The following is a 20,238-nucleotide window of genomic DNA, read 5'->3' on the forward strand; positions in this document are numbered from 1 at the left end:
TTATTCACATGAGTACTAAGAGAAATCAGCTAAATTTCGATTACGCGATAAGTCACAAATCTGAAGGCTGTAAATTCGACTAAATACTTAGGGATTACAATTAAAAATAACCTAAATTGGAACGATCACATAGTTAATATTGCGGGTAGAGCAAACCAAAGACTGCGATTCATTGGCAGAACACTTAGAAGCTGCAACAGGTCCACTAAAGAGACTGCTTACACCACGCTTGTCCGCCCTATTCTGGAGTATTGCTGTGCAGTGTGGGATCCGCATCAGGTGGGACTGACGGATGACATCGAAAAAGTACAAAGAAGGGCAGGTCGTTTTGTATTATCGCGAAATAGGGGAGATAGCGTCACAGACATGATACGTGAATTGGAGTGGCAATTATTAAAACAAATGCAATTTTCGTTGCGACGGAATCTTCTCATGAAATTTTGATCACTAGTTTTCTCCTCCGATTGCGAAAACATTCTGTTGGCACCCACCTACATAGGGAGAAATGACCATCACGATAAAATAAGAGAAATAAGGGCTCGCACAGAAAAATTTAAGTGCTCGTTTTTCCGCGTGCCGGTAGAGAGTGGAACAGTAGAGTGACAGCTTGAAGGTGGTTCATTGGACCCTCTGACAGGCACTTTATTGTGAATAGCATCACATAAATGTAGATGTAGAACACTATTGCAAGATCAGAAGGTTGGGGTTTGGTGTTCAGTGTCTGAATGCAGCATTACTGGCCCCATCTTCATTCATCAGACACTGACTTCGGCGCGTTACATTGCCAACATTTTGATACCATTTGTGGTAGCATTAACGGAGCAGGAAGAGACCTACGGTTACTTCCAACAGGATTGAACAACTGTCCATACAGCCGGCCGAACCTTGGAGCACATTTACACAGTCTTCAGACCTGACAGAGTTGTTAGCAGAGATCAGTCTGTTCGCGGTCCTAGCTGGCCACCCAGATCACCTTATCTGTCAGTGTGCAATTACTTTGCGTGGGGAGCCCTCAAGTCTAAGGAGCATCGCAACAATCCTAATACTCTTCAAAAACTGCAGCAGAACATTTCGGATTAGACTGCAGCGATTCTAGCAGTCCAGCTTCGATCCGCCTTCAGAAATTTGCTGATCAGGCCCAAGAGTGCCCAGAGATGAATTGCGATCACTTTCAAGATCTGCTACAGTCAGTTACGAACTGTATTTCTTTTCTTCTGCTGTTTTTCTTTGTATCCTGGAACTCTAATCTCCGGGCGACTTTTATTTCACCCACTATTTCGCTGACTAATCCTAAGTGTATCCAGGGGAATTTTTCATGAAATCTCAAAAATATTTTCCCGATCACCACTGTTGTACTTGCTATTGAAAACGGTAAAAACAGAACCCTTTTCATTTCGTTGTCCGCGTGTCTGCGTGCCTATCTGTCTGACTGTTAAGATCCCTTTTTCTCAAGAACGAGTTGAGGTATCAAACTGAAATTTGTGTCACATGCTAACGCTTACGGTCCCTCCGCGATGGCAAATATTTAAGGGTTTAAGTCAATGCAATTAAAAGATAAGACAATTTTTTGTTACTCGCAAATTCATTCATCAAAACCGCTACGGATACTTCCCGTTGATCCAAAATCATGACTTTTGGCAAGAAACAAGTTTTCACAGTACAAGTCAAGAAAAACATACGAAAATTATAATTTGTAATTATATCACATGTACTTGCGATTGCAGACTACATTGCATTAGCAATCTACCAGAATCTCAGGAACTACTGCAGGGATTATGTTATGAGACCAAGACGCTGCTGTGTTCGATTATATTTTATTGCGGTATTACAACTATTACAACACAATATTGCAATAGCAGCGTCTTGGTCTCATAGCACAATATGTAATGTCTTTATATGACATATACGGCGCAATGGGCCCAGATGAACACAAACTACAGAGATTTTGATATGGTTTTCAGTAATGTGTTGAGTGATAAACGAGGAAAGTTTGCGTACGTAATTTACAAAAAAAAAATGGGTGCTAACTGGATTAGCTACAATGAAGTGAAGTCTCTTTCCGCTGTGAAATTTGGTACCTTTGCCGCCTAATAGTAACAGATACAACGTGGGCACTAGCATCATCGGTCCTTTACGAACTGCTCATTCTACATACAATCATTCTCTGACACTCTGTGCCTATGACTCGACAACATACGTAATGTTTCAAAGCAAAATAATACTGGTAATTGATGCAGGATTGAACTTCTGTTGCCTGGGATGAGATACTCATACCCTATAAAATATCCATTGAAGCGTTCCACAGAACAGTTCGACATCTGCGTAACGACAATAGTCTTACGACTGACTGTACCGTTCTCTTCTTAGGAGACTTCCGTAAAATGACACCATTAATGGCAGCAGGGGTGAGAGCAGACGGAATCAAAGCATCTGCAATTGCCAGTTAGCGCAGCATGTTAATGTAATTCCAAAATTAATAAAATAAATAAAAGTTAAGAATAATGAATGTCAAATTTAAACTCAAAATTAAAAAGTTCTTCAAAGTTGATGGTAGTTACATGTGGGACCTTCAATGCATTTTTCAATAGGGCGCAGACGTAAACGCTAGCCTACGCTGCCAGTCATTTTGTTACCACAACTTTTGTGCATTCACGTTAGTTGGCTTGGCCAATTCACAACCAGACTGTCACCGTCCAGCCTAACCTCAACCTCGGTCTGAGCTACAGATACCACATACAAGGTTTCAGTGGGAGTTTAATAAGTAACTTTAGCCCGAAAGCCTTGGAATTCGTGCCAGTATCGATATCAATAGCAGGCAAAACTCGTCGATGTATTCGACTCAATGGTATGGAAAAACTATCTACATAGATCAAGTTTGTGCAGGACCCTCGGAGTGCGGGTCCTACTTGCTGTTGTCTCTTTTCTCTCCTGTTACCAGACAATGATAAAAACTACTGAAAGGTGAAAATAGACAATGTTTCCACGTATCTGAACCTTACCTGCCTAAATAAAATAATACTTAGAGACTTCAGAAAGTAAGTTACACATGTCGTCCCAAGCTAAGATCATTCTGCAGCGATAATGGCGCACTGTCTGAATGGTATTGTACCGAGTAACACTATCAGACTTTCGCATCTAGCCAGCTCCGAAGTGAAATATTAGTACAGGTTTATTACAAATGATTGAAGCGATTTCATAAATTCACTGTAGCTCCATTCATTGACATATGGTCACGACACACTACAGATACGTAGAAAAACTCAAAGTTTTGTTCGGCTAAAGCCGCACTTCAGGTTTCTGCCGCCAGATAGCTCGAGAGCGCAGTGTGACAAAATGGCGACAGGAGTCGTGCTTGAAATGCACTCACATCAGTCAGTCATAACAGTGCAACGACACTTCAGGACGAAGTTCAACAAAGATCCACCAACTGCTAACTCCATTCGGCAATGGTATGCGCAGTTTAAAGCTTCTGGATGCCTCTGTAAGGGGAAATCAACGGGGCGGCCTGCAGTGAGCGAAGAAACGGTTGAACGCGTGCGGGCAAGTTTCACGCGTAGCCCGCGGAAGTCGACGAATAAAGCAAGCAGGGAGCTGAACGTACCACAGCCGACGGTTTGGAAAATCTTACGGAAGAGGCTAAAGCAGAAGCCTTACCGTTTACAATTGTTACAAGCCCTGACACCCGATGACAATGTCAAACGCTTTGAATTTTCGGCGCGGTTGCAACAGCTCATGGAAGAGGATGCGTTCAGAACGAAACTTGTTTTCAGTGATGAAGCAACATTTTTTCTTAATGGTGAACTGAACAGACACAATGTGCGAATCTGGGCGGTAGAGAATCCTCACGCATTCGTGCAGGAAATACGCAATTCACCAAAAGTTAACGTGTTTTGTGCAATCTCACGGTTTAAAGTTTACGGCCCCTTTCTCTTCTGCGAAAAAAAACGTTACAGGACACATGTATCTGGACATGCTGGAAAATTGGCTCGTGCCACAACTGGAGACCGACAGCGCCGACTTCATCTTTGAACAGGATGGTGCTCCACCGCACTTCCATCATGATGTTTGGCATTTCTTAGAGATTGGAAAACAGATGGATCGGTCGTGGTGGAGATCATGATCAGCAATTCATGTCATGGCCTCCACGCTCTCCCGACTTAACCCCATGCGATTTCTTTCTGTGGGGTTATGTGAAAGATTCAGTGTTTAAACCTCCTCTACCAAGAAACGTGCCAGAACTGCGAGCTCGCATCAACGATGCTTTCGAACTCATTGATGGGGACATGCTGCGCCAAGGGGCACATATCGAACATTTGTGAATGCCTAAAAAAACTTTTTGAGTTTTTGTATGTGTGTGCAAAGCATTGTGAAAATATCTCAAATAATAAAGTTATTGTAGAGCTGTGAAATCGCTTCAATCATTTGTAATAACCCTGTATATTTTCTTACTCCATATTTAAACGAGATCATTCAGTTTTTATGTTCTGCAATCTTTTTTGAAATTACAAAAATTGCTCCAGAAAATTGATATATTTCCAAACGTAAAAGCATCTTCGAATGCAAAATATGGTAATTTATGTAGGAAGAAATACTCTTTTGAAATTTAAAATCTTATCAATACTATATTTAGTAGTTTATCTGTTGCATTATGGGTGTTATAGACCAATAATCAGCAAGTGACATAAAGTAAGCAGAAATATTATAAAAACACAGTTACAAGCTGAATACATTTTGAAATAGAAGCTATCGGAAACGAACACAAATCTCCATTTTCAAGAGAAGTAAAATTGTCGAGACATTACCGAAAGTTACTGAATTTTCAAATATCTCATGTTCCATGACAATAGAGCTTCTGTTTCGGTGTACGACCGGCGAAGTATGGCTCTTCCGTCCACACTGTTCCTTGAGTCATCACACTTTTGACTGGTTTGATGTCAATCCTTTCATGTCAGAGTAGCACTTGCAACCTACGCTCTCAATTATTTACTGTATCCCAATATCTGTCTTCCTCTGCAGTTTTTACTCTCTGCCTCAAGTTACCGTGGTAGTTACTCCCTGATGTCTTAATAGATTAACTAACACTGATCAACCAGAACATTATGACCACTGACCTACTATCGATATAAACCAGTACCGGCGATAGCAGCGTCTCCTGGCGAGGAGTGACCACTAGTCAGACACACGCACGGTACATACATTATCAGTGAGCGTGCTGTCCGTGTGTAGAATAGGGAAGGTGCGCGATCTGACTGTCTCTGACTGAGGGCATTGTGGTGGCCCGGAGGCTCTGAGCACTATGGGACTCAACTGCTGAGGTCATCAGTCCCCTAGAACTTAGAACTACTTAAACCCAACTAACGTAAGGACATCACACACATCCATGCCCGAGGAAGGATTCGAACCTGCGACCGTAGCGGTCGCGCAGTTCCAGACTGTAGCGGCGGAGGCTCGGCACGAGCATTTCGGAAACTGCACGACTTGTCGGGTGTTCGAGGAATACTGTGGAGAAAGTCTTCAACACGTAGCGAAACCAAGATGAAACCACGTCCCAATGTTGTGTGGTTGGGCTACCACCAGTCATTGCAGAGGTCGGACGCCGTAGGCTGGGCAGACTGGTAAAACGGGACAGGCGGTTAACTGTAGCGGTACTAACATCAGACTTTAATGCTGGGCAAACTATGTGTGTGTCTCGACGACCCATGCATGTGCCAATGTTAACATCACGACATCGGTAATTACAACTGAAATGGGCACGTGATAATCAGTACTGGACGATGGCGCAGCGGCAGAGCGTTGCGTGGTCTGATTAATACTGATACCTTCTTCACCGCCGGCCGGGGTGGCCGAGGGGTTCTAGGCGCTACAGTCTGGAACCGCGCGACCGCTACGGTCGCAAGTTCGAATCCTGCCTCGGGCATGGATGTGTGTGATGTCCTTAGGTTAGTTCGATTTAAGTAGTTCTAAGTTTTAGGGGACTGATGACCTCAGCTGTTAAGTCCCATAGCGCTCAGAGCCATTTGAACCATTTTTTTCTGCTCTTGGCTGAATACACATCTCAAATTCCCAAGAATTTTTTATCTTCGGTAGCGTCACGATTTCTTTAAGAGCTCTTCTTTAAAGTGCGTTTCATGAGAAACTGAGTAGTATGAAAGTTGTAAGGAATGACATCTTTTCTTTCCATACAGGATTCAATACCTGTTGCATTCCTTGAGAATCTCATGATCGTTGTAGTAACTTTCTAAAATAATTTGATTACATCTTAACATACCCACATAATAAGAGTACTTGGTTTTCAACAAATTATTAATATACTAACGCGTCAGTATACTTATTTCATGAAATACTCTTGTCATATTATCAATTCCGTTATCTTGAAACGACGCAAATGCCCTACAAAGTATTTTCTCGGGGAAAGTGGCCACCTGAGCAAAGTGGCCAGTTATTCCTGTCAATGAACTGGTCGCTGTGCGCAACTAGCCGCCATTACGCTAAATGTCGTGTCGTCAGAATACCAAATTACATAATTTAGACAATTCATGAACAAGTGATTTCGAAGCCTAAAATATAACGTTTCATCAGCATTGTAGCATTTAACCAGCACAATAAAATTTATGTCATGAGGGCAAATGAATTCATCACTTGCCTTACATCAGACGATTGGAACACACATAATATTTCACTACAGAGGAGTGCTCGCAACTGTCGCCATGAAACTCGCTGACAAAACCAAGGAATTTTCTTTTTATGGTCTTAAGGCTGCACCAGTCTCGAAGAGTATGAAACGAAGTGGCCGCTTTACCCTCCCTGACGACTATAGCTGTCCTTCAGCTAAAGCAACAGCTGGCAATGCAAGTATAACAAAGTGTTTCTCTGTTGTATGTGATGATGAAGTTCCATTCAACACATTGCTGTATGGTATCTTTTTAACTAGTTTCTCCTTGTGATTCAGCCAGTGGCCTTGCTGCGGTGGTAACGCCGGCTCCCGTCAGATCACCGAAGCCAGGCGCTGTCGGGATCGGCTAAACTTTGATGGGTGACCTTTCGGTTTTTCTGAGCGCTGCGCGCTCAGCCCTTATAAGGCCCATTGAGGAGCTACTTGATCGAGAAGTAACGGCTTCAGTCACGAATACTGACAACGGCCGGCAGAGCGGTGTGTTGACCAGATGTCCCGCCACATACACATCCAATGACATGTATCGGCTGAGGATGACACGACGATTGGCCAGTATCGTTGGGTCTTACGAGACCTCTTCGAACGAGGAGAGTCTGAGCTGTTTGAGAATCAGGACACTTATTACTTGATTACACCACAAAAATCCGTCGCAACGATTAAGTGTGTCGACATCAACTACTATGAGAACCATAACTTAATTGGCTATTTACGTAGGAATGTATTATAGTTAATGTGTTATTCATACATACAAACTGACGCGACGAACGAAAATATGTACCAAGACCGGGATATGAAGCGGGGTTCGTATCCTGATCTTGGTACAAATTTTCATTCGTCGTGTCAGTCTGCTTGGATATACATCATGTTTCGTTTGAACGTATTATTTATTGTCAGTAGACGTAGCAAGACGAAGCAAATAGATTTAATAAAGAAACTGTAACATGTACTGCAATAAGGTATATAACAAAATGAGTCTGTACCATGAAATGAATTGGCTACAAATTTTCAGGTTCATAACACTTCGTCACCGGTAAACCAATATCGCATAGCCTGTATTTTTCTGAAGACTGGTCTGATGCATTTTTTACCACACTAATCTGTCCTGCACAAGCCTCTTTATCTGCTGCAACCTACATCCATTTGAACCTGCTTTATGCGTTCATGCCTCAGTCTCTCTGTTCAATTTGATCTCCGACACTTGTTTCCCTTACAAAACTGACAATTTCTTGATGCTTGAGGATGTGTCCTATCAACTGATCCCTTCTTTAGTCTATCAGTGCCTTGAATTTTTTTCCCCGATTCCATTCAATACCTCGCAGTTGCCTATGAGATTTAAATTGATGACGTGCAGAAACTCCGACAGAGGAAAGTGGTAGAAGCTATTGGACATGGGTGTAAAAGGAACAGAAAATCGCGTGAGACCTAGAAAACGTGGAATGAGGAGAAATTAAGTATGGAACGGGAAAATTGGACACATTTGCGAAACCAAAAGTAACTGAAGTTTTTTTTTTGCGTAAAATGCCTGAATCTCTAAGAAGTGACGAAAGTTTATGGTCATTGTGGTATCTCTCACGATAACAAATTCAAATTTACCTGCAGGAAACGAATTCGTATTCTCTATAATGCTAAGTGTACAGCACAGTAAAAACATTTATTTATCCATTTTATATCTGGTATCTCTTCTTTCGAACACATCGGAAAGAACGGACACCGTATTCATCCTGCAGCCATTACGAATAAAAACACAGAGGACACAGAGGAATTAAAGACATTAGATGCCAGTGGGCATTTATATATATCAGTAGCGTAGTATGAAAATTTGTACGGGATTGAGATTCGAACCCCGGTCTTCTGGTTTCTCAGCAGATGCACTGACCACTGCACCATATGCACACAGTGTGACCACAGTCGTGTGGACTACCCTGGCGCGCCTCACTTCAGACCCAAATAGTGATGTGCTGCCCCTGCGCACTTGCCCCATTACTCGCGGCGTCTCGCCGATACCCCTTTTGAGTTTGAGCCTGGTGTACATCTGCACTGAGGGAATCACTGGCCGTCATCTTCTCAATTATGTTTATTTGGTGACCGAAGGAGACCCGGGTTCGAATCCCGGGCTGGCACATATTTACAGTTTGCCTCACTGATACAAATCGGTACCGTCTGGCAGCTAATACCTTTAGTTCCTTTGCCGGCCAGTGTGGCCGAGCGGTTCTCGGCGCTTCAGTCTGGAACCGCGCGACCGCTACGGTCGCATGTTCGAATCCTGCCTCGTGTATGGATGTGTGTGATGTCCTTAGGTTAGTTAGGTTTAAGTAGTTCTGAGTTCTAGGGGACTGATGACCTCAGATGTTAAGTCGCATAGTGCTCAGAGCCATTTGAACTATTTAATTCCTTTGGATCTTGATTTATACATTTGTTTGATAAGAACACACATAAGGTGACTGTGGTGTCGTGTGTCACCCCGGGGAGAGCCACACAACGACCGGCGGACGCCAACCGATGGCTGCAACACTGTCAAACTCTCCATGGCCGGAGCCTGCACCGCCGCTCTCATCGTGTGTAAGAGCGACCAACAGCCCCCTACTGGATCGTGAATGAGTATACATCCTCTCTCTATCAGTGAGTACAGTATAACAGACTTGACTACGAACTTTGGATCTGTCTGCATTGTATAGGACGATCCATAGAGTTAGGTAATGCGTTTCACACATCTGTTGTTGTGTCATTTCCGGTTTTTTCCTTCAGAACCCACTCACTGCTACAGGATACAACAACAATGACGCCCATGATGGTCCTTCGTTTGCCTATTTTTGGAGGATTCGTGCATTTCTGCGACAGGAACACTACGGCAACGAAGATGTGTTTCTTCCAGATTCTCGGACAAACACCGTGTCTGCCCACCGCATTGCTCGTACGAAGTGTATGAAGAAAGACTGATTTTTCATCTACCAACGTCTTTATTTTTTCAGACAACAATAGTCTCCTTCACAGTAGTTCCCTTCGGCAGCTATACACCTGGTAAGGCCTCTAACAAGTTGGTCACTTTCTTTTGAATTGTTTTTGAGTCCCAAAATGACGTCCTTTTAAAACTTTTTCAATTTCAAGAAAAGAAAAAAATCACAAGGACTCAGGTAAGACGAATAGGTAGCTGTAGAACAACAATGATGCCTTTTGGGAACAAAAATTCTGTGATGGAAGCAGCCATGTGACATGGAACGCCGGCCGCTGCGGCCGAGCGGTTCTAGGCACTTCAGTCCGTAACCCCGCTGCTGCTACGGTCGCAGATTCGAATCTCGCCTCGGGCATGGATAAGTGTGATGTCCTTAAGTTAGCTAGGTTATGCCATGAAGTTGTGCGTTAAACTTGGGGAATCTGCGAGTGCGACTTTTGAAAAGCTGAAACAAGCATATGGGCAACATTCCTTATCATGGACAAAAGTTTTTCGTTGGCACAAATCATTTTTCGAAGGTCAAGGACACATTGAACCATGCTCAGGGAGACTTCCAGCTTCAAGAACCGACGAACACGTCAAACGAGTATATAATCAGCCTGACGTTTAAAATAACGATGATGCGTGACCAGTTAAACCTAAACACATTCACTGTACATCAAATTTTGACCAAAAGTTTGCATATGTGAAAGGTTGGTGCCAAAATGGTGCCACAAAACCTCACAACTGAGCAGAAGGACAATCGAAGAAACGTCTGCGATTATCTTCTTGAGAATAGTTGAGTCGTGTGATAGCACGTAAAGAATCCTGGATTTTTAGGTTAGATCCTGAGACAAAGCGACAAAATGCGGAATGGCACACTGAGACATCTCCTCGACCAATAAAAGATCAAAACAATGCCGATTTGCTTTTTTGTAGCAGGGGTATCGTGCATACAATATTTGTTCCTCCAGACCAAACTATCAACCAAGTGTTTCACAGAGATGCCCTTGAACGGCTGAGGAAGAAGGTGAATCGAGTGCGATTGGACACTGCAGGCAAGTGGATGCTGTATTATGACAACGGCCACTTCCATCAAGAAATTTTTGATCTCAAAACGGATTCTTGTTGTTCCACTGGCCCCCTACTCAACTGATCTGTCCTCGCGTTTTTTTTCCAAAACTGAAAAACACCTTAAAAGGACGTAATTCTTAGATCCTGGAGAACATTCAAAAGAATGTGACCGACATGTTACAGGCCCTACCAGTTGAAGCCTTTCATCATTGCTACCGAGACTGGGAACGACGACTCCGCCGGCATATAGCTGCCGAAAGGAAATACTGTGAAAGGGAAAATATTGTTGGAAGTAAGGTCCGCCAGTTATGCAAAACACCGTTTTCTCCCGGTACCCAAACATCACCTCTGTGCCATCATCAGTGTGTTTCTGTTTTATTTAATCTGCAATGTGAACATTTTTACTAAACGATTACCAAATTAGAGAAATATTTACTTCAAACAAGAATTTGTTTCTTTTTCTTAATACCTTTACATTCGGTTTGCATGGTTTTTCAGGACCACTTGTGTATTTTTTTTACTGGTAGCTTGTCATCAGCAACCAAACGATGTTGATGAGACATCTTGTTGGGAGTTACCTTATCATTTTATGCATTAAATGTAGTTTAGTCTATCGCGATATTTCGCACCTATATTCGTATTTACTTACGTTTTGGGGTGGCAAGCCCATTTTTCTCAGCATCCTGATGAGGTGTTGTGAAGTACACGTATATATAACACATATTTTAACAAATATGGTCCTAAAAACACTTTGCAATTCATGAAAACGGACAGTAATCGTTGTTGTTGTGTGTGCCAGCCCAGTCAGTGTTCATCTGTTCACCAGTGAGTTTGGCGCCAAATTTGAATTTTGTCTACATTTTATCTTTGTTTTTCTGTGTGTGTGTGTGTGTGTGTGTGTGTGTGTGTGTGTGTGTGTGTGTAGACTTTTTAGCTATTTGTGTTGCCGTTTTTGTAATGTTCCTTTAATGTGTTACATAGTGTGCCCTTGCACAGTGCAGTGTATTCATTTATGATCTGTTTTCCTTCTGCTATTGCCTCCTGTATGTGGAACTTTTCCTCAATGGTCAGTTTGCTGTACAGGCTGTGGCTGGGTTTTAGTATTCTTAAGTCTGTTTCCATAGTAGTTGGGTGGTGATTGTGGGGTATTAGCTGGTCAGAAAAGGTGCTACGGGACCTGTTGCTTTTTAAAGCTCTGAGAATCTGAATATCTGGGTTGGGTTGTTTGGGGAAGGAGACCAGACAGCGAGGTCATCGGTCTCATCGGATTAGGGAAGGACGGGGAAGGAAGTCGGCCGTGCCCTTTCAAAGGAACATCCCGGCATTTGCCTGGAGCGATTTAGGGAAATCACGGAAAACCTAAATCAGGATGGCCAGTCGCGGGATTGAACCGTCGTCCTCCCGAATGCGAGTCCAGAGTGCTAACCACTTGAATATCTGATTTTGAAGTTTCTGCATGTCTGTCTTATGTATACTGACTGGCAAATGTTGCATGTGAATTCATATATTCCTGGTCTGTTAAATTTATCCGTGGGTGTTTCTTGTGTTCTGATCTTTTTCTGCGTTGTGTTCTTTGTCCTGTATCCTATTTGGAGTCCCTGTTCCTTTAATATGTTGCCTATTCTGTGAACAATTTTGCTACTGTAGGTGAGTATGTGCCATTTCGTTTTGTGTGTGTTGTTACTCTGTTGTCTTGTGTGTGGTCATTGTTTTTGTTTTGTGTTGTTCTGTGTTGGTTAAGGACTTGTGTGTGTGTGTGTGTGTGTGTGTGTGTGTGTGTGTGTGTGTGTGATATGTTCATTTCTGTACTGTTTATGTATTTCTTGATTTAATTTGTCTACCATTATGGGTGTCATAACCACTTTTCACCGCTACTTGTTTTATTGTGTTCAGTTCTTGTGTGTAGTTCTGTTTACTCATGGTTGTTCTGTTTAATCTATGGAGCATGAATCTGACGTTTGCTTGCTTATGTGTCAATGGGTGGTTTGGTAGGTTGTGAATGGTGATTCTTGTGGTTGTTGGCTTCCTGAATATTGTGTTTCGCGTAACTTGCGGACCTTACATCCAACAATTTTAACTGCAACCACGGTAAACTCAAGGAGCTGCATATCCAAATGGGGACAATATTGTTGTTGAAAAAAATAAAAGTTTTGTTAGATCAGTCTCATTACTTTTCCCACACCTCGTGTGATAGCAATAAAAACTTGAATGAGGAGCTGAACGAATTTCTAGAATGAGTTTACATCTAACCGCGAACAAACAAAATTGTTGGAAAGAAGCAGCACCAATCTTCTCTTTGACTCTATTATTTCTTTGTTTAATACAATGCCTGCAAAATACTTAAATTTTACTTGTTAGATCTTCGACTGATTATAATTTATTTTTCGTAGTGTGAAGAAAGGTCTGTTTTTTGTCTAACATTTGGTAGGTGGTAAACATTATTGGGGTGTCTAAACATTTTCGGGTGTAAAATTATCGCACAATGTTTGGCAGCTAATAGTCTAATGCATATGGCCCAGCCTAAAGCGCGTACTTACAAAGGTCGAGTTGGTCATGATGACCCTAGTGGTGAGGTTCTCGGCGTTGAGGAGAGAGACGCCGCCAAACTGGTCGCGAAACACCAGCTCGGTCTCTGTAACAGAGTGGAGTACCAGGTGAGACCACGCTCGAAATATTCGTGGCAGCGAGAAGGCTACTGGAGCACAAGGCAAGATACTGTGCCACACACTTGCCTTCTGATTAACCACACACAACATTTTATGATTCTTATATGCTCCTAAAGTATTTCTAATGAAAGAATCCTGTTTTAAAATAGGTTACATTATTAATTTTCACTGTATGAATTTCTACGCATACATTCGCTGGCATAGATGGCGATGCGTTTCATCGTTTAATAGTACTTTTATTGACAGATTAGCTCATAGGTAGCAAGAAAATTACTTAATACATATCACTTGTACATTTTAAAATGTGGCTTACAATGAGAAAACTGCAACAAAATGCATTCAACTAGTAATATGTAATATAGTAATAAAGTTGCAATATGCCGTTGTGACACTGTTCAGCATCAAAATATTTTAAATGAAATGAGCCAAGATTCGTTAATTTGATGCAACTGTGTTCAAAAGTATCGTTAAAATCTGCATATTGGCTCTAATTTTCGACCTGTAGCTATTATCTGTAATTATGCTTTTTCACTAAATATCGTGTCCAAACATAAACGGTTGAGAGCACTAAATGAGCAGTTCATAATTCTCACAATGGGTTATGACTAAACGGTCGGGTACAAGCAGTACAGATGTTAAGCATATGATCAGTAGCCTCGTGAACAGGTGAGAGTCTTCCGATCTTAAGAATTCTTGTAACAATGCATAATGTTTTGAGACTTCTCAAAGTGTTTTCATGATAATTGTATACTACTTGTTAGCAATAGAATTTTAAAAGATACATACACCAACGTGTCGTAAATGTGTTAATAGCGCAAATTACCTCTGCTATATTTCCTGTGAAGTAACGTTACTACGGGAAATTCTTCAGTTATGCTTTTACATAAATGCATACTTCTTGTAGTACGGGAATACCAGTACCCTCTACACACCGCCCCCCCCCCCCCCCGCACCACTCCCTGAAGTACCTGATTCCTTAAGTGACTAAACTCGCTTGTGTAAAGCACCTTCACATCATGATTAATACTGTAGTTCTACCACTTGAATGAAGAGCATTTATTTAGCGACAAGCTGTTTGACCTATATTATGGCAAACACGTTTAGAAAAACGTTTGACACTACGCGTAAAGTTTGTTCGAAGTCACTAAGTGCTTTCATTATAAAACCCTGGATGAGTACAGTCTGGGAAATTTGCCTTTCTTTTTTAAGAAAAGTTTTTCACACATATGAATGAGTGTGACGTCATATTGTAACGCTCTTTAAAATACGAAATAATAAACTTTTCGATTACGTTCAATGAATGTCTGATCTGTGAAATGAGTACTGAACTCGAAATGTTGCGTGTTGTAAACGCAAATGGTGTGCTTACTCTGTGTTACTGTTAGCAAAACTGTAGACGAATTGATTGGGCAATGCAGCTCCCAATACCAATAAAGAAATACAGTCACTGCAAAATACATTCAGCTCCTTAGGCTCTGAATCAACTGGCCCTGTTCAAAACTGATAACTTTGGTCCCTGTGCACATAACAAATAAATTAAATTGTCTAACCTCCGGTGTAGCATGAATTGACGTGTGCTATGGTATTAATAAAAGCAGATTATCTGACACATTCATACAGTTTCAGTTAACGTTATTACCATCATTTTTCCTAGATTAAATTATATACAACTCCTGTTGAAAACTTAGTGCAATTGTATGGAATTTAAAAAAACAAATTGGCCCTAGCAGTTAATAAATTAAAAATTTTACGAAATTATTTCTTTGCTTCTCTGTATGCTCTGGAAAATACTGCAGATACACGTCTGGGACACGTTTTATTAGATTCACCAAATCAATAGCAACAAAACAAATGGCAATCGTGCTTTACTTTAACCTCTTACACTTTTGCGATGGCTTCATATTAGCAAAGTTGCTAAATTTCATTCAAAATATTTTATTACCCGTAACTTCGTAACCAAACATTTGCGGACCTATGTTTATATGAACGTTTTTCTTTAATTTCACTTGTAGAATAACATATTAAAATATTTGCATATCTTCGTGAATCACCCTGTATAACAGAAGAATTGGAAGGGTTTAATATGCCGTTGACGAAGACGTTAGTAGGGACGGAGATCTTGACTTTCGAAAGTCTTTTGGAGTTGGCAAAACGTGTGCAACAAAGCACGCGCAGTTCTTTGATACCCTATGAGGAAAATCAGCCTTCAAGATAAAGCTCGTAGTTTGTCAATACCCACTGCTTCTGTTTGTCAGCGTGGATATCTTTTAAATGGTCGCCTTACCGTTCTACCGACTGTAAAATTTTAATTAACAAAGAAAGAAGTAACGGTGTTTGCCTAAAGATCGTATTAAGTCCGTACCACTGCACAACGTGCTAACATTCTAAAAGGAATTACGCAACGTTAGATTAGAAAGTCCTGTCGACAAGGGGCATCTTGAGATTATCTCAGCCTGGTTACATTACAGTTTCTTTATAGGGGTACTATGGAACAGTAGTTTATGTAATTTAGTACCTCTTGTTTCCAGCACGTTCGTAACTGCACCACTGACTGGACTATGCTTGTCGGTATAGACTAACCGTTTTGCGTCCATGTGTCCCCACTTCAACGCTTGATCTGCAGCCCAGGTGGAAATAAACATTAATGGCTTGCTCTCGTCACATCACATATGTATTTGGAGACTCCTCAGACTGATACATTTATCCATCATGCTAGAAAGTTTGTAACATCATCACTGAAACACCCTGTATATACACCCGGCGCCTTTAACTTCTTCGCTCTTTAGCACCGTTGGAATACATTTCCAGACATGAGTTATTATTCAAGATGTTATGTATTTATTCCCTCTACAGGTCCTAAAAGTCTGTAACGAGAGTTTTGGCACACCCTGTTATCCGAATATTGGCAAGATTATTATTTAAACCGGTTCTTTTCTGCTCCAGCAGCCGAATCATTGAATAGTATTAATACTGCAGAAAATTATGGTCTAAATTTAATTGCCTGAGTTGAATCAAAGATTCCCTTTATCAATTTAACTGGTTACTATGCCGACCATGGATTATTGTTGCCACCAAGATCAGCGAATGCAATTATCTCTGGTTGGCGTATTAAAAATTCTCAAATGTGGAAAGTTATTTTACGAAATTCTTGATCACTTTAGACACTTCCTGAATAATAAAACTGATTAGTTTTGAGTGATATTCCTTATGGTCTCCAAATATTTCAGTATTCACCGTTTATAACAAGTTTATGTGATTACCCAGTCATAGATTAAATAGCGATATTTTTAGTGTCGAACTGCATTTTAAATTGTCCTTCAGGAATGATCACTCCTGTTCTTGATCGTCAAACACATATCAATATAAATAAACTCGGTTCAGTATTTTTCAAAACAATTCGTTTCATAAACACTTTATCTTCTTTTCAGGATACACAAAACGTTTTATTTCTGATCAGTACGCACGACTACTGCCACGTAAATAATTTAATATGCATGTCTGTAAACGTGGCTGTCACAGACGTTCTCTGATACAGATCTCAGTAAAACAGAACACACATCAGTTCATTTTTGTTTTGAAACAATTTTACGTTGCTTCATTAACATAGGCCACAGCATCTAAGGGGAGCTTCCGGCATCTTCGACTCGCGCGGGTCCGTCTACTTCCGGCAACTTAAACATTCCGTACAAGATCCCCTCGGCTGCGCTTAGCTCCAGTCCCCCTCATGAAACATAAAAAAGAAACTACACACATTTGCACTTCTCAAAAAGAATTAACAGCACTTTAATAAATTCGGGTAGACACTAACCATACGTCGTTGTTGCGATAACTTATACCGAAAAAACCCTGTATCGTCACGCTGATCACCAGTTAATGTACTAGACCAGGTTACGTGTCACCTACAGATAACAGTCTGGGAGCGTCTGGGGCTATCCAATTTACGTCATTCCCAAAACTGACATTTTATGTTCAGCCACGTAATAACTTCGGCTTGCTGCACAGAATGAGATTACCTTTTCTGCAGGCGGGCAGCTGGTTAGTGGATCGCTTCATAAAACCAATAATGCACCGCCAGTAGCGAGTTTAGTTGCGTGAGGCTGCGAGGTCACTGAAATAGCAGATAACAGGCGTGCGCAATTATACGGTTCACCTGTTACCAGAAAAAACGTACAATCACTGATCTAAATTTTTTTCTCGGATTAAGGAACGTATAATTATCAAGCGGCCAAAAGGGTCACCCAATACCAGTCGCAGGTTGCCCATTTCCGCTTTCCAAGGGCAATAAAATTTGATTTTCAATCTTTCATATTATTTTTGACCTAATTCCAAAATTTAAAATGCTGCAATAAGCTACTCATTAACAGGTATATCTTATGTCAAACATTTAACGCAACAAGACAAGTAAACTGAGAAACCCTGTACATGTCTTGAGGCATTTCAACTGACGACGGCTCGCAGTTTACTGAGACCATATTCGTCCATTATTTGAGAATGTGAGCACTTAGAGACTTACAACAAACTTTACACATTATTTCAAACCTTTTCGAAACTTCTCCCGCAAAATAATAAGAGGAAAGAAATTTATCCCTTACTACATATTCGCTTTTCATGTAGTAAAACACCGCATTTGGCATGACGCTGTAATTTATTACTTCTTTACTATTTATCCTTTCGTAACACATGTTGCAGAGAGTATCCGCAAAAAAATTAAAAATTATTTCAAATCTTTTCGTTCTGACTTTGCCATTAGTCTATGGGCGAATAATTCACACGACTTACAGACTTAGTGTTGGTGTTACCTTGCGGGAGGGGGGGGGGGGGGGGGGAGACATTACCTTTTGACACATGTGGTACACTAGTACAGAATCGCGCCACCGTAAGCGCCACAGCAGTTGCAGCAAAGTTGGCTGCCTCTACCGGTTCCGAGCGTGTGCGTTTCGTTTGAAGAGTGAAAGTCTTCAACACTGTGAAACGTAATTTTCGTTTGGAGTATGGTGAAAATTCTCCCAGTAGGTCTACTGTTAATGAGTGGCGCAAGTGTTTTATTGAAACTAGGTGTCCTGAAAGATGTAACAAATCCTCAGCTCGTCCCCATGTACCTGGACTGGGTGTCTCACATATGATAGTTTGGCGTGTGTTGAGAAAATGTTCGATTTCAAACCACAGAAGTTTACAACGATGCAAGAACTTTTCAGTAGCTTTGTGAATGGGTAGAGGAGTTCTAATTTCATAACCTATACGTTCACCAGACCCACCACTTCTCATCTTTTTCTTTTGGGGATTCATTACGGCCGCTAAGTTTATTCCACCATTACTGGCTTCTCTACCAGAGCTCAGACCTAGACACTACCTCTCAACTGAGGAACTCATACATGACATGCTACAGCGAGTTTTGGCAGGAAATCGACTTCTGATGGAATGTGTGCTTTATAAGCAATGGAAGTCACATTAGTCCTTTTTAGGCATAAGGCAGAAAGCTTGAGTCTCTTACTATAAAATGACACCCAAGCCATGTCTATAAGATAAATGAATAAATCAGTACGAGTTTTCAAAGTTGTAAAGGCCTTTTCGACAGACATGTTATTTAACACATTACCTTGTCTCTCAAGTAAAGAGATATTTTGTTTTATACGTAGTAGTTCGATTCTTCAAGGAATTGGGGGTGACACGGGTGCAGTTACTGGTTCATTGTCTGAAAGAGAGATGTGTAAGCATGAAAATAACATTGTGAGGACTGTATAATGAGCGATACCGATACAAAACTAATATTGTGAAGAGGATACACAAAGAGAAACCCATGTAATAGCACAAGCGTACTACTAATATGTTGAAAACTTTTGAAGGATTTCATTTTTTTGTGTGCTGCTGTGGAACAAATTCTTCACGTAGCCTCTCAGTTTGGACCGTATTTTTTTTTCCAAAAACGCTTCGTCACTTTTCTGAAAATAGGGTGTGTATAGATGTTGTGGCATCTAAATTAGGGAACTTAAGCAGTCATTATTTTATAAAAGTCAATAATTATATTTGACTTTTATCTGGTATACAGATGAGCTATAAAATCGCATTATACCAGACTTTGTAAGAAGTTTGTTTGAAAAAAAATAAATAAATAGTAGGCGACAGAGCACCACTAAAGCGCCCACAGCGAAGTTCACAGGGAACAGTTACACTTCAGGAGCACTGGAACGTCTCCAGTGTGCACAACTCTAAGAGGATCGAAGTTGCGTAAGATGTGCGTATAGCATGCGGTTGTTTGGTCACCTCGACCCATCCTGTGCTCAGGAATTCTGGAAGCGAGCGGATAGGCGTCTTTTTTTTTCATATACTCAATTTAATTCACCAGTTTCTTAAACATTTATGCCCACAATATCTTTCCTCACAAAGAAAGTACCTGTCACCAATTCCATAACTGCAATACCAGACCGGATACGTCCAGTACCTTGACCATACGTTTGCATAACACTAAATCTTTGTGCATCTTCTTCTACAAATCTTTCATACGATCCTGGAACAAAGTATCGTCTAATCGGCGTCTTATCCAAAAACGCCCCTTAATCAAGAGGCTTTATATGTTATCGTATTCTTGGGTTCTCTGTCGGAATACCATAGCCGATTTTTTTCTGTTCCGTAGGGAGCCTGTATCTCTGCCACACTATAAACTATATATGATTTCCTCATGCCTTTCCATTATCTGTTTTGAGATTATGAATAAATTTGAGTCTAACTATAAAAATGATCTTCAGTTTCTTTTAACTGTACCGTGCTCAGTTTCGGAGCTACCGGCTCCATCCTGAGACGCACCTTGTTTCGGTAAAAGTATTTGCCTTTGTAACTTACGAAGTAATAACTGACGAAAAAAATTTATTATGGTAGGTCAACATAAGAAACGTTACACT

The 20,238-nt window shown here is 41.0% G+C and overlaps 1 protein-coding gene across 1 annotated transcript in view; it reads right to left on the minus strand.

Moving 5' to 3' along the window:
- LOC124802913 (prolyl endopeptidase FAP-like) overlaps window positions 1-20,238 on the minus strand; it is a 760,857-nt gene that overhangs the window by 531,781 nt on the left and 208,838 nt on the right. The window contains exon 2 of the mRNA XM_047263983.1: window positions 13,214-13,308. Within this exon, the coding sequence (XP_047119939.1) occupies window positions 13,214-13,231 (18 nt within the window). The 5' untranslated portion in view covers window positions 13,232-13,308. The remainder of the gene's footprint in view (window positions 1-13,213; window positions 13,309-20,238) is intronic.

Source organism: Schistocerca piceifrons, chromosome 6 (assembly GCF_021461385.2).
Source record: "Schistocerca piceifrons isolate TAMUIC-IGC-003096 chromosome 6, iqSchPice1.1, whole genome shotgun sequence".
Classification (NCBI taxonomy): Eukaryota; Metazoa; Arthropoda; class Insecta; order Orthoptera; family Acrididae; genus Schistocerca; species Schistocerca piceifrons.